Raw genomic sequence first — 13,139 nt, forward strand, 5'->3', positions numbered from 1 at the left:
GAAATGCTCTCCTCACATGATGTGTACATGATATATGTTCTTCAGTGTGTTGGATCCACAGGATGCACTGAATGGAACGCTCTGATTAGATTGGGCCTTAAGATATTGGAGAGCGGGGAGATGTCTCCAAATAAGGGAAAAATGCATGGGATGAGGTAACAACGTATGGATGATAGATGGGCATAATGGAGCATAAGAACAGGGGCCGGAGAGTGGCTGTTCAGTTCTTTGTCAAACCAACTCAGGATTTTGTTGTTGCTTGTTCTCAAGTGATAATAAAATCTAATAATAATCAAACCTTCGGCTTCCTCGATCTCTCTTAGTTTTTGTTTAGATGTTGTATTTTATCTACGACACAGACTGGGCTGGATGGAGCAAGTTCTCGCCCTCGCCAGTCCAACCTTTGAATGGATTCCTCAATGACAGAGCAGGAGCATAGAGGGCCAGGAAACCAAAACCTGACGGGCCGGAGTTACTTGATTCCTGCCTTGATTCCTGTTTCATTACGGACATGTTTTACCGCTTTAAGGCTTTAGGTAGAAGATTTTAAAAAGTGTATTTCTACAGTGGCCAGTTTTAGCATAGAGATTAGCTGGCCCTTAGAGATTAGCTGGTTGATAAAAATTGTTAGTTATATATATATATGAAAAAATTGACGTCATATATATTTTTCATATATATGTAACTATGTACAAATGTTTTGATTTGTGAATATGAACAGGAATCTGCAAATGTTTATTCAGAATCTGTGTGAGTAATGACTGGCACACAAAGATGTATAATGGGCATTATCAAAAAGGGCATTACCTATGCTAGTAAAGGTCTACACGTTACACGTGCATGTGCATCACAATTTATTCTACATTGACATGGCATTGTATGTTTTCATATTGTGCAAGAAAACCTTTCTCCAAACGTTCTCATTTGTTAGTTAATATTTCTTGGTACTAGCAATGTTTCAGATTTACTTGAACTAATTATTATTTTAAAAGTGTACAAAATTGTCCATTTCAAAAAGTAGTGGGGGTGCCCAGGGTGCCCAGTGTACATGAAACCTATATGCATAGAGACAGTCTTTGTTGCTGTCAGGTGTGTTTGCCGTGGCAACAGTTACCAGCGCTACCCAATAAACCGGCTTCTCATTGGTCGTGGCTTTGACACCTAACAGCCCTACAAACTTTCATCTTGGCGCAATTTAACTCAAGAAATATAGTCTTAATTGTAGTCTAGAGTCTTATCTCTCTATAATTTCAATTCAAACGAGCTTTATTGGCATGGGAAACAAACAGTTACACTGCAAAAGCAGTACATATTTGCAAAACAAATAAAACGTAGCGTAGCCTAGGCTACTCGGTAATGATTTTTTTTTTTTTTAGTTGTTGTTGTTCTCTCTCTACCATAACACGGATTGTTTCAACAATATTCTGCCTGTTTCCCGCCCGCTCTCGTTCCTGGTGTCCGCCGAGCAGCGCTCGCGGCAGCAGGTTGCCCATTCTGTTTTACATGATATGGTCCGCGCGAGCGTTTCCAAGGGACGACTCCGCCCCCTGTCTGTCATCCCAGCCCACTCGACTTTACTTAAAGCGTGATCCCCTCGGAGTCTCTTTACCAGCCCACTGCCTTGAAACTATATCCAGCTTTCAATTTCCGTAAACCCATCGCTCCTGCAGCCCACTCGTCGCATCCGTAAACCATCACTTTGATCATCAGACATGGAAACCACGGCACCCGCGTCCCATCGGTGCAGGTGAGATGCGAATGGTCATAGCAATGGGCTGCATGGAGAGGAATAAGCCTCTTCTTGCTTACATGTTTGTCAAGGCTGCCCAAGTGTCCAGTTAAACGCTGAGGTCCAATAATGGTTACAGCATATGGACCCAAAACATCGGTGCAGAACTCGTCCTAATAGGCGAAGTTCTACTTGAGAATATAATACCATGATATTATTCGATGCCTATTGCGCTGCTTTATTTTAGGTTCTGCCCTTATATTCGTGACTGCTCGTTAACATAAAAAAATAAGACCTGGTCTATTATGCACTGTCCACTGAGCAATATACTCAAATGTTAATGGAGTAATATTTTTGCTTTACACATTAACTCTATATCCCATTTTACGTTGTCATTCAACCCACGCGAGAATGTGGTCTCGGTTTAAAGAGACACTACCGATTTCTCTGCACGCCGAGTTCCCTGCACTCATTTGTATTTGGGAGGCGCAGCTCTAACCTTCCAACCGAATCATTTGAATTGCAAGCGGCCCCTTCCACACCAACCAATGCAATGCAGACATGGGGTCTGGGGTGAGCAGAGGGCGAAATGTCTATTGCATTCCTTCGAGGGGCTATAATGCAGCACCACGGACAGCTCCGCCGCCAGCCCATAACGTAAATCACGGAGGGGTTAAAACATGTTGTAGGACTCAAGGGAGTTAGGCAATGCTACTGCTGCATAACATATTTATTGTTTGTCAGTTTACAAACGAACTTGTATTATTACAAGTATTATTTTCTTGAATCCTGATTAGAAGAAAGTGGTTGCAGGACTTGAACCTGACAAGCAGCTTACACATTCTCATCCCGCCTCATGATTTATCGTTCATCTTTAAATGAAAAATATGTTTGACTGTTTTAAAAAATTCTAGCCTTTGTTTCATATCATCTTCAGTCTTATCCACATTTAATTTGAGTTTGGATCATCCTCACTCGGTTCATTGTGATTATAAATGACTTATTAAAATGGTTAGCCGACATGTCCCAACCGACTGTAGTGTGTGCGTGTGTACGTGCGCGTGCGCGTGTGTGCGTGTGTGTGGACTGTAATTACCATATGCTGACAGAGTTAAAACAAGGGTTTCTAAAGAACCATGTGTTATTGGCATGCTGCCAATTGCATCAGGCCTGCATTTTGAATCCATTGACAAAAAGGTAAAACCAACATGTTGTACACAAACCCCCCTTGGCAAAGTCACCCCCTTTGTTACTTCAATTATTTCCAGGTTGACATCTTTGATTGACAAGACTAACTGTAAGGGAAATATAAATAAGAATACAATTGCAATATGATTTCTTAATATTAATATTACGATCTAAATTACAATGTCAAAGGTGTGTCGGATTAGCCCTAGAACTAACACACTCACAACTGACCTGTGTCACAAATGAAAGCAAAACCGTCAAAATCACAGACACGGACACTGGGACAAACCCGTATCCACAGAGGCCATTCATTTGATGCTGGGGCCTCTGATAAATATGATAAGATAAATCTTTCCATCAATGTATATCCATACTGGGTATTCCTTGTTTTTTTGTGTCTTTCCTCCACACAGTTACGAGGACTATGAGGCTACGGCCGCCTGGTTGCGCTCCCACACGGAGCAGCGTCCTAAAGTGGCCATTATCTGTGGCTCTGGGCTGGGTGGACTGGCAGAGCTGCTGGAGAACAGGGTTGTCATCCCCTACAAAGACATCCCAAACTTCCCCCAAACCACCGGTGAGAGCTCTTTGTGTGTGTGTGTGTGTGTGTGTGTGTGTGTGTGTGTGTGTGTGTGTGCACGTACACGTGCGTAATGCGTATGCATGCGTATGCATTTATGTAATAACCGGTGAATCATGTTGGGGATCATTGTGTTTATAAATCACTTATTATGTAATGTATGTGAGGAATTTCCTCACACCACAAGCTGAACTTTTCCATTGGCCGTGTGTGTGTGTGTGTGTGTGTGTGTGTGTGTGTGTGTGTGTGTGTGTGTGTGTGTGTGTGTGTGTGTGTGTGTGTGCATGGGTGCTTGTGTTTGTGCATGTGTGTGTGTGTGTATGTGTTTCCAGTGGAGGGCCATCAGGGTCAACTGGTGTTTGGGACCCTGGAGGGCCAGCAGTGTGTCTGCATGCAGGGCCGCTTCCACACCTATGAAGGCTATGACGTGTACAAGGTGAGTTAGGCTCATCTTCCACACCCATGAGACTATTGTCTATACAAGGTGAGTTAGGCTCATCTTCCACACCCATGAGACTATTGTCTATACAAGGTGAGTTAGGCTCATCTTCCACACCCATGAGACTATTGTCTATACAAGGTGAGTTAGGCTCATCTTCCACACCTACGAAGGATAGTACCTATACAAGGGTTATTTAGGCTCATTAGCATAATGTAGTATGCAATAAATAACAAGTTTGTTTAGTTTTTATTGATAAACATATTCATCTCTTTACAATAGTAAACACCTGTTCCTCACTGCTTTGGTTCACTTATCATGTGGGATGACAGATCTCTGTTGGAGCCTCTTCAATCCTTGTGCTCACCAGAGTGTACTTTGGCCCTGTGTGTTCCATTTTATACAATGTTTAAACCGTTCCACTTTTGTAAGCTCTGAAGTGGTGCCTGAAAATATAAAATGTTTTATTGTCCATTGCACCACCCTGTTATTACGTTTGAAATTGCATTTGAATGTCAAAATTATCTTTTTCATTGTGCTCCTAATTTATTTTTGGAAAAGGTTGTTATGTTGAGTTGTATGGCTGTTAAGGGACCCAGCCTAAGAATTGTACTTTTGTGTACTTGTTCAATAAGATGTAATAAAAGCAATTCTGATTCTGATTCTGATACCTGTATATGTGTTTGTGTGTGTGTGTGTGTGTGTGTGTGTGTGTGTGTGTGTGTGCGTGCGTGCGTACCTCCAGGTGACGTACCCCGTGCGTGTGTTCTTCCTGCTCGGCGTGAGAACGCTGGTGGTGACCAACGCGGCCGGGGGCCTCAACAGCAGCTTCAGCGTGGGCGACATCATGCTGATCAAGGACCACATCAACCTGCCGGGCCTGGTGGGAAACAACCCCCTTCGTGGCCCCAACGACGACAGGTGCTCCATGCTAGGGGAAGTGTGGTTCAGAATGCATCTTACTTCTCTCTAATAAGACCACTTTTACAGTGGGGTACATTCATGATTGTCTCTCAATGCATAAGCTGTCCATGATGTTGAAAATTAATATGATTGCAATATTATAATTCTTCTTTTGTGTGATTCAATCTGTCACAAAATACGATGTCTGCGTGTACGTCCCTATGCCTGAATGCTTTCATGCGTATCAGTGTGTAGGTGCGTCCGGGTGGTCTGCATGTATTAGCTTCACCACACAGTCATTGTGGCAGAGAGCTCAGACTATCTCCCTCATCTGTAACTTCCCTAACTCTACAGGGTATTTCCAGGCAAACCCATCAAGCAGTTGAAATTGGTTAACCACTTTATGTTGTTTGCTGCTTGGCGAGTATAAACGGTCCCTTTTGGTTGATCTTTAGTATTTTTCCTTATCTTGAACATAGTTTCTCAAGTGTGCTGTGTAAATCATACATCCTAGCTCTCATGCCTCAAGTGCATACACCATACACTTAAGCAATCTTACACGAGATGGCGTCATTGAATGTCATTATTGGTACGCAAAGCACAGCCGTAGAAACGAGGCGCTTGCACCGAGTTCCGAAGGCCTGTGCTTCAAGTACCAATAATGACATTCAAGAACTCCATCGAGTGTAAGATTGCGATTCAATAACACAAACCATCTTCATTATCAACAATATTGTAAAATATTTTCATATTGTGGGTTAATTTGCCCTCAAATTCAAGCTTTCTGCCCGAGTTCATCTCCATCAGAAAATACTTCCTATAGTAACGATAGCCGACTCTTGGTCAGTTGAACGTTGTTATGGAAACTAGGCTCATAAAAGTAGTTTCGGCTAGTTAGCGTAGCGATACTTTCTATAATTAGGCATGATCTTTTTGTCCGTTCTTTCACCAGGCATTTAAACACGCTCGAGAATGGGAATTGACCAATCGGAGTGCTTGCTTAAACCTGCGTGTTATTGAATAAGCAATAAGAAGAATAAAACAGCACTTAAAACATTGGCCAAAGCATTAGCCAATCACGTGACGGGGTTCATTCAGCGAGCGGTCTCTCTCTGTCCCCAGGTTCGGTGTGCGCTTCCCTTGCATGTCCGACGCTTACGACCGCGACCTGATCGCCTTGGCCAAGCAGACGGCCGAGGAGCAGGGCATCGGGGCCTTCGTGCAGCAGGGGGTCTACTGCATGGTGAGCGGCCCCACCTTCGAGAGCATCGCAGAGGGGAGAGCTCTGCGCACCATGGGAGCCGACGCAGTGGGTGAGTGGCAGCTCCACGGCTGAAGTGATGTGTGTGTACAACACTGGAGTGGAGTGTGCATGTGGAGGTTGGCTGGTTAAAGCAGCCTCACCTGGCCCGAGTCAGTAAAGCTGGTTTAGGTATGCAGATATGCAGATATGCATACCTTCAAAGGTTTGCCATGTTTGTTGTGATGGCCGGTTCATCCTGTTTAAGATGTATGCAGCCAGCCAGCCCCAGGCTATCAGTCACCATGAGTGATGCAGGTGTACAGCGAACACACGTCTACACAGGTGTTGCTTGTAACATTTTTAGTCAATTTACAACGTTGGAACAATTATGGGTCTGCTCCCGTATGTACCAGGCCATGGGGAGTCAACTTATCTTCACTAGCATAGCCCACTACCCGTGCCCTGACACATCTAAAGGTGCAGACTATAATAAGTGTTATGTGAAGGTATGTCACGCCAGGCGCCATCTAGTCAGACATAACAGAACAACCGAGGCAGAGTGCTTCTAAACACGGCTCACCATAGCGTTCAACACAGTGTGACGTCACTTTCACATTCCTTACAGCAAGCCAAACCTCCCCCCCCCCCCCAGAAATGACAACAAAATAAATGAAAACCAACGTCTATTATCCACGTCACTGAGTGTGTCCTCATGTTGCAATGTGTCGTGCGTCCATAGGAATGAGCACAGCGCCGGAGGTGGTGGTGGCCCGCCACTGCGGCCTGCGTGTCCTGGGCCTCTCGCTCATCACCAACCTGGTGGTGAGCGACTACGACAGCCAGCTGAGGGCCAACCACGCCGAGGTGCTGGAGACCACCCGCATGCGCACCCAGGACCTCCAAAAGCTCGTCCGAGGAGTCCTAGCCACGATGCCCGAGGACCCTGAGGACCTGTGACCTTGAGACGCAGCGGTCGACGCCGGCGGGACGCACGACGTAACGTCACACCCGGTAGACGGGCCGCACAGTCCCAAAAGGCTAGACTGCTTGGAGCTGCAGCTGATTTAGTGTGAGGTTTAAACTGTGCTGTGTTCGGAACACACCGCCCAACCTAACGGTGTGCATGTTGACCCCGGGTCGGGTGAATGCACCTTAACCCTTGACCACCCAGTGTGGACTCAGCCTGCACACTGGTTAGTGTAGGTTTTAGTTTGGGTTCAGGCGTTATATAGGGTGTTGGCTTTAGGGTTTGATAATCACTTTTACTTAGGAAAATGCTTTTAAGTGTTGGGTAGATGTGCAATAATGGTATGTATTCATAATGTAACACCGTCGGAATTCGACTTAATATTCTCATCAGCAGTCCGAACAAGTGAAGCAGAAAACAAACGTAGTTACTTTAACTGATAATCAAGGAATAATCAGGGAATTCATTAATATAAAGAAATATATAAAATATTTATCAAAGAGTTATATTTTAGGAGAAACTACCTATAAAGTTATTTATATTTAATAATGTCCATTGATTTATAAACTCCATCATCCAAGCATCGTCTGTATTGGATGTGGAAGCTTCCCAGTCCTCAGGGCACTTCCACCGGCAAGGTAGATGAGGAGACACCCCCAACACGGTCTTGTTGAAAGGATTTTCAGGAGCTCTGTTTGATGGATCAAGCATTTTGCCTCAGAATAGCTGAACAGTTGGCACGATCGCACAATTTAAAATGCATAGACCAAAGTCTTAATAATAATATTAATCTGCTATGGCAAGAATATTGTTCTTATGCGTTCGCTGTGTGCAAAACTGTAATTGGAGCCAGAATCATTGTACCTGCTGAGGCGTTTTGAATGTTTCCAGGTGTGGGGTTGTGCTCACCGGCCAGGTCCTCTCTGTCTGTATGTATGAGCACTGAAGAGACCCAGACACCAGGGTCAGGAAGTGACCTCTTTACTTTGCACCAGGCTTAAAGATGAAGGCTAACACTGAAACAGATAGATGGCACTCAATAACTGAATAACACTTATTACATACGTTTACATATAGGATAATGCTCACTCAGGAAAAGCGTTTTTTTGTTGTTGTTTTACTTATTTGATTATGGGAAAGATTGAAAGATTCTGAATCCAGAAAAAAATGGTTTGATTAAAAGGGACGTGTAATATTAACATTAAACAACATGCACTTATTGAAGCTCTCTTTCTCTCTATTCTCTCTCCAAAATGTATTTTTCAATAACAATAAAAAAAGGGTGAAAAAGGATCCCTCATGTTTGGTCAACATTTGTGTGCAATTGCGGTTGGTGTGTGTGTGTGTGTGTGTGTGTGTGTGTGTGTGTGTGTGTGTGTGTGTGTGTGTGTGTATGTGTGGTTGGTGGGCACACAATTAAATATATGGTTTCCATGTGAATCAATTAGATTCAATCCATCTTGCTCAAAGGTTAAAAACAGACAGACACAGACCACCACCCCTATCCCTGTCACACACTCAATGTGCTGACACTCTCATCAGGACCATGGAGGCACACAGTCTTCCCTTAACCCCCACCCTGTATTCACTCTGCATACACACAACCCTCTTTGTCTCACGTCCTCCCCCAGAGGTTCACCATATGGTCACATGTGGAATGTGGCTCAGATAGAAGCCATTCAATCCCAGTTTACATTCAATGACATCCGTAGATCTCACTCAATGTTGATGCATATCACAGTGTCAGATACAAGTAAATATATATGTTGACAGTGTTGTAGCAAAGTTTGGAAAGAAATTCTAACCATTTTTATTTGTTTTTCATCATGCATCATCAGTCAATATTGTTTACCCCCATGTGAGAACCTAGATAGATAAAACATGCTTGAAGGCTGATTATATCCAGCTTACAGTGAATGGTAAATGGACGACGATAAGCACTGCAATACAGAAGTTTATACTGGGTGTTTATTACATGATACTAAGTTGGTACACGGATAACAAATGCAGATGAAACCCCCAAAAGACTCTTGTGTTGCGGTTTCATCTCATCCCGCCTAGGTGCAATGTTTAGACGCGCAGTCACACTCGGTCACGGACTGCACCGTGTGGAGGCTCCGGGTGCCGTTGCCACAGAGGACGGCCACGCTGAGCGCCTCGGTCCTCTGGGGGGAGCAGCACACACACTGCTGCTGCAGCACGGCCGCGTCCACGGTGTACGAGGTCCTGCTGTCACACTTCCCCTGAAACACAACACCGGCAACGCGCTTCAAGAACCATGCAACCGGATGATGTGTTTGTCTGTGTGTGTGTGTGTGTGTGTGTGTGTGTGTGTGTGTGTGTGTGTGTGTGTGTGTGTGTGTGTGTGTGTGAGAGAGAGAAAGAGACTGTCCCGGTTTTGATGGGAGAGAGGAAGAGTGAGATAGTTGAGGTTGAGGAGTGTACAGGTCGTCTGTATTTTGTGAGTGTGTGTGTGTGTGCGTGTCTGTGTGTGTGTGTGAATGCTTCTCTCACCTCACAATAGTTCAACTCTATCTTTTGCTCTGACTTGCAGTCCCCGACTCTGATATAGCCCAGTGTTCCCCTGGTCTTTCTGCATTCCGGCTCCGTACCTGATTTACAAAAATCACAAACATGAATGTGTTGAAGTCTGCGTGTTGAATCAGCCCAGGATTCACACCTCCGACCGGCATGCGTGGACTCTGTACGCTCTACTCACACATCTCACAGCAGCTGGTTCCGATGCGACTGACCTTCCCCTGAGGAGAACAGAGACAACATCACACGGTGCTGCCCACCCGCGCGGTGACGCGTGAACACAGTGTGTGTGGGACATGATGACTTACCCCCGCGTCCAGGCAGACCTGCTGGTCAAACGGCGCGCAGGTGGTCATTTTATTCTCCATCACCAGGTATCCTTTAGCGTTGATCCTGCAGGTGTACAAGTTGCAGCCTTCCTCGCGTGTTGCGTTTATCTAGAGACAGAGCAACAGATCTGTCATGTTTGTGTTTGTGTGTGACTGTGTGAGAGAGAGGCACCTGTATGTCCAGCATTAGTCTGTCTGCCAATACATGCATGCCTTCCTGCTTGCTTACGTTTGTGTGTGTGTGTGTGTGTGCATGTGTGTGTGTTTGTGTGTGTGTGTGTGTGTGTAGCTGTGCATAAATGGTAAGTGCATAAATGTGTGCATAAATGGTAAGTGCTGTACAATACTGCCTAACATTCACCCATTCATGAACCCATTCGCACACCAATGGCGGTGTCAGCCATGCAAGGCCACAGCCAGCTCGTCGGGGGCAGTCAGGGTGAGGCGTCTTGCTCAGGGACACCTCGACACTCAGCTAGGAGGAGCCGGGGATGGAACTAGCAACCTTCTGTTTACCAGTCTACCCCCTCTACCCCCTGAGCCGCATGCCGCCCCCATGCCGATGATGAATACAGGATTAAGATTAAGAACTAGCATTGTTTTGGATAGTGGACGCTGACCTGCAGACTGATGATGTGTCCGTCTGGCCGGGTCAGAACACACGCCGTGGGAATACAGCGGGCACAACAGGCCCCTGGCTCCGCCTCCTCCATGTAACCCTGGAAACAGCACAGCACATCGTCAACAGGGGGTCACGTCCTCTGTGTTGGGATAATGACGTAGGAACCAGAGCGGGAGCAGAGGTACTTACTGCGTCAGAAACACCGGGATTCATTCACAGAAATGCAATCAAGCCACACATCATGTTCTGTGGCTCAGTACAATGCAGCGGGTTAAGAAGCAATGACACAAGAAGATGATGGTTAGGAATAGTGTGAGGATTATGGCGGTAAGAGAATGATGATGGTGATCGTGATGATGATTATGATGATAATGATGATGGTGATCGTGATGATGATTATGATGATAATGATGATGATGAAGTTCTATGTTGATATTGTCGATGATGATGACTGCAGTTGGAGGAGGAGGATGATGATGAGGATGATGATGATGAGCATGATGATGATGAGGATGATGATGAGGATGAGGAGGGTGATGATGATGAGGATGAGGAGGATGATGAGGGTGATGATGAAGACGTACCTCAGGGCAGGGGGCACAGTGGGTTTTTCTGCAGGACAGTTTGTATTTCTTCACAGGTCCGTTCTCCACGAAGCACTCACAGTGTGTACACGCGTCCACCATCAACCTTTCCCCTGCCTGCTCACAACCACAAGACATCTTTATTTAACTCTCATTCTACCAGTTCAGTCCCATTGAGGTTAAACATCTGTTTGGTGATATGTTACTTCTATCTATCTATCTATATTTATATTTATCCATCTTTCCATCAATCCATCTATAGTGAACAGAAGGAGGCTGTGCAGCATAACTTACTCCTATCACAGTTTGGTTGACGACACATGCGTCTAAGGGAGCTGTAGAAAGAATAGCAGAGACAAGAGGACACATAATCTAATTATTATTATAGCTTCATTTCAACAACAAGCTTGGCAGTAATTGGAGTGACATTTAACATAACACGCCAGCCCTGGTCTGAGAGGCCCTCTGGTGGCCGTGTGTGTGTGTGTGTGTGTGTGTGTGTGTGTGTGTGTGTGTGCTTGTGCATGTGTGTGAGTGCATGTGTGCATGTGTGTGAGTGCACGTGTGTGTGTGTGTGTGTGTGTACCACAGTGGCAGCGGGGGCAGCAGTCTAACGTGTTGCAGCTCAGCGACGTTCCCAGTGGGCACTCGGGAGTCTCCATCCCGGAGCAGCTCATGTTGGAGGCGGTGATGAACACCTCGTCACTCATCCTCACACACGAGAGGAGGACACACTTATCTTCTGGAGACTTCCACACCTCCCCCACCTGGAGACGGAGAGAACGGCCATCGGCTGAAGCTATCAAAGAAATCACCTCCCTTGCAATAGTCCCAATTGCAGACCATGAATGAGGTGACCTCATGTTGTGCCATGCTATGATATGTTTCTATGTTAAAGCGTTATACCTGTCTGAGACGTCTCCCTATCAAGGAGTCGCCTCGCATCTTTCCCTCCGACTCCACACAGCTGGTCTTCCGGCATCTGCCACAGCACTCCCCCTCTGATGGCACGTAGGACAAGCCCTGCGGAAAGCCTGCTTAGCCACATGTAGCGCTAATACACATGTTATACATGCTGTGTAGCGCTAATACACATGTTATACATGCTGTGTAGCGCTAATACACATGTTACACACTGTGTAGTGCTAATACACATGTTACACACTGTGTAGCTCTAATACACATGTTACACACTGTGTAGTGCTAATACACATGTTACACGCTGTGTAGTGCTAACACACATGATATACGTGTGTGTGTGTGTGTGTGTGTGTGTGTGTGTGTTCCTTACCGGTTCACAGTCCTTGTCACAGACTGGCGGTGTACACTGGGCGATGTGCAGTGACGTGTGCTGGTCCTGGACCTGTGAGCAGCTGCACTTCTGACATCCGTCTTCCCATTGGTTCCCCACCGGGTAAACCACGCCCCCGACAACACACACCTGGACATGGAGAGATGTTGATCGGTGAAAAAACAGAGCTAGAACCGGGGATAAAAAACCTTTGTGGGAGACAGACAGACAGACAGACAGACAGACAGACAGACAGAAAGACAGACACAGACACAGACACAGACACAGACACACACACACACACACACACACCTTGTCTGGCAGGCAGCTGGTCTCTGTGCAGCCGCAGTCGTTGGTGGAGGAGGATGTGGTGAAGCCCGGGGGACAGGAGTGGGTGGTGTTGAGGCAGTCACACACACACTCAGCCACATCACAGCACAGGGTCTTCCTGACCGCGGGCCGGCGGTGGGCGGGGCAGGAGATGGGGTCTTGTGGAGGACACTCCTTTTGGCAAACTGAGAAATAATCAAGTTTATTATGGAACTTTAAGGCTGTTCATGAAAACCAAACCAGCCTGTTGGAGCAACTCCCCCCCCACGATCACATTCAAATAAGTGCCTTCTCACACACCCTCATTTGAGGGGCTGTAGCCAGATCGTCAGACTAACTTTACCTGGTAACCGAAAATGTCCAGTAACAGGTAACTCACACAGGCAATGTGAGTCC

At 45.9% G+C, this 13,139-nt stretch overlaps 2 protein-coding genes across 2 annotated transcripts in view; one reads left to right on the forward strand and one right to left on the reverse strand.

The window, feature by feature from the left end:
- Positions 1-1,712: 1,712 nt before the first annotated feature.
- On the forward strand, positions 1,713-7,039 carry LOC311357535 (purine nucleoside phosphorylase-like; the record flags this gene model as incomplete). Its single annotated transcript, XM_084477512.1, has 6 exons — positions 1,713-1,747; positions 3,331-3,494; positions 3,830-3,933; positions 4,682-4,857; positions 5,962-6,152; positions 6,822-7,039. 6 exons carry the CDS (start codon positions 1,713-1,715, stop codon positions 7,037-7,039), a joined length of 888 nt encoding a protein of 295 aa, XP_084333638.1.
- Positions 7,040-8,999: 1,960 nt separating this feature from the next.
- The window catches only part of vwf (von Willebrand factor), a gene marked incomplete at its 5' end in the record, with an annotated part of 29,780 nt that continues 25,640 nt past the window's right edge, over positions 9,000-13,139 (reverse strand). The window contains 11 exon segments of the mRNA XM_084477837.1: positions 9,000-9,292; positions 9,564-9,661; positions 9,769-9,808; positions 9,896-10,024; positions 10,537-10,635; positions 11,123-11,239; positions 11,417-11,457; positions 11,709-11,889; positions 12,029-12,145; positions 12,414-12,563; positions 12,726-12,928. Coding sequence (XP_084333963.1) covers positions 9,107-9,292; positions 9,564-9,661; positions 9,769-9,808; positions 9,896-10,024; positions 10,537-10,635; positions 11,123-11,239; positions 11,417-11,457; positions 11,709-11,889; positions 12,029-12,145; positions 12,414-12,563; positions 12,726-12,928 — 1,361 coding nt within the window. The 3' untranslated portion in view covers positions 9,000-9,106.

This window comes from Micromesistius poutassou, assembly GCF_964030765.1.
Source record: "Micromesistius poutassou genome assembly, chromosome: 13".
Classification (NCBI taxonomy): Eukaryota; Metazoa; Chordata; class Actinopteri; order Gadiformes; family Gadidae; genus Micromesistius; species Micromesistius poutassou.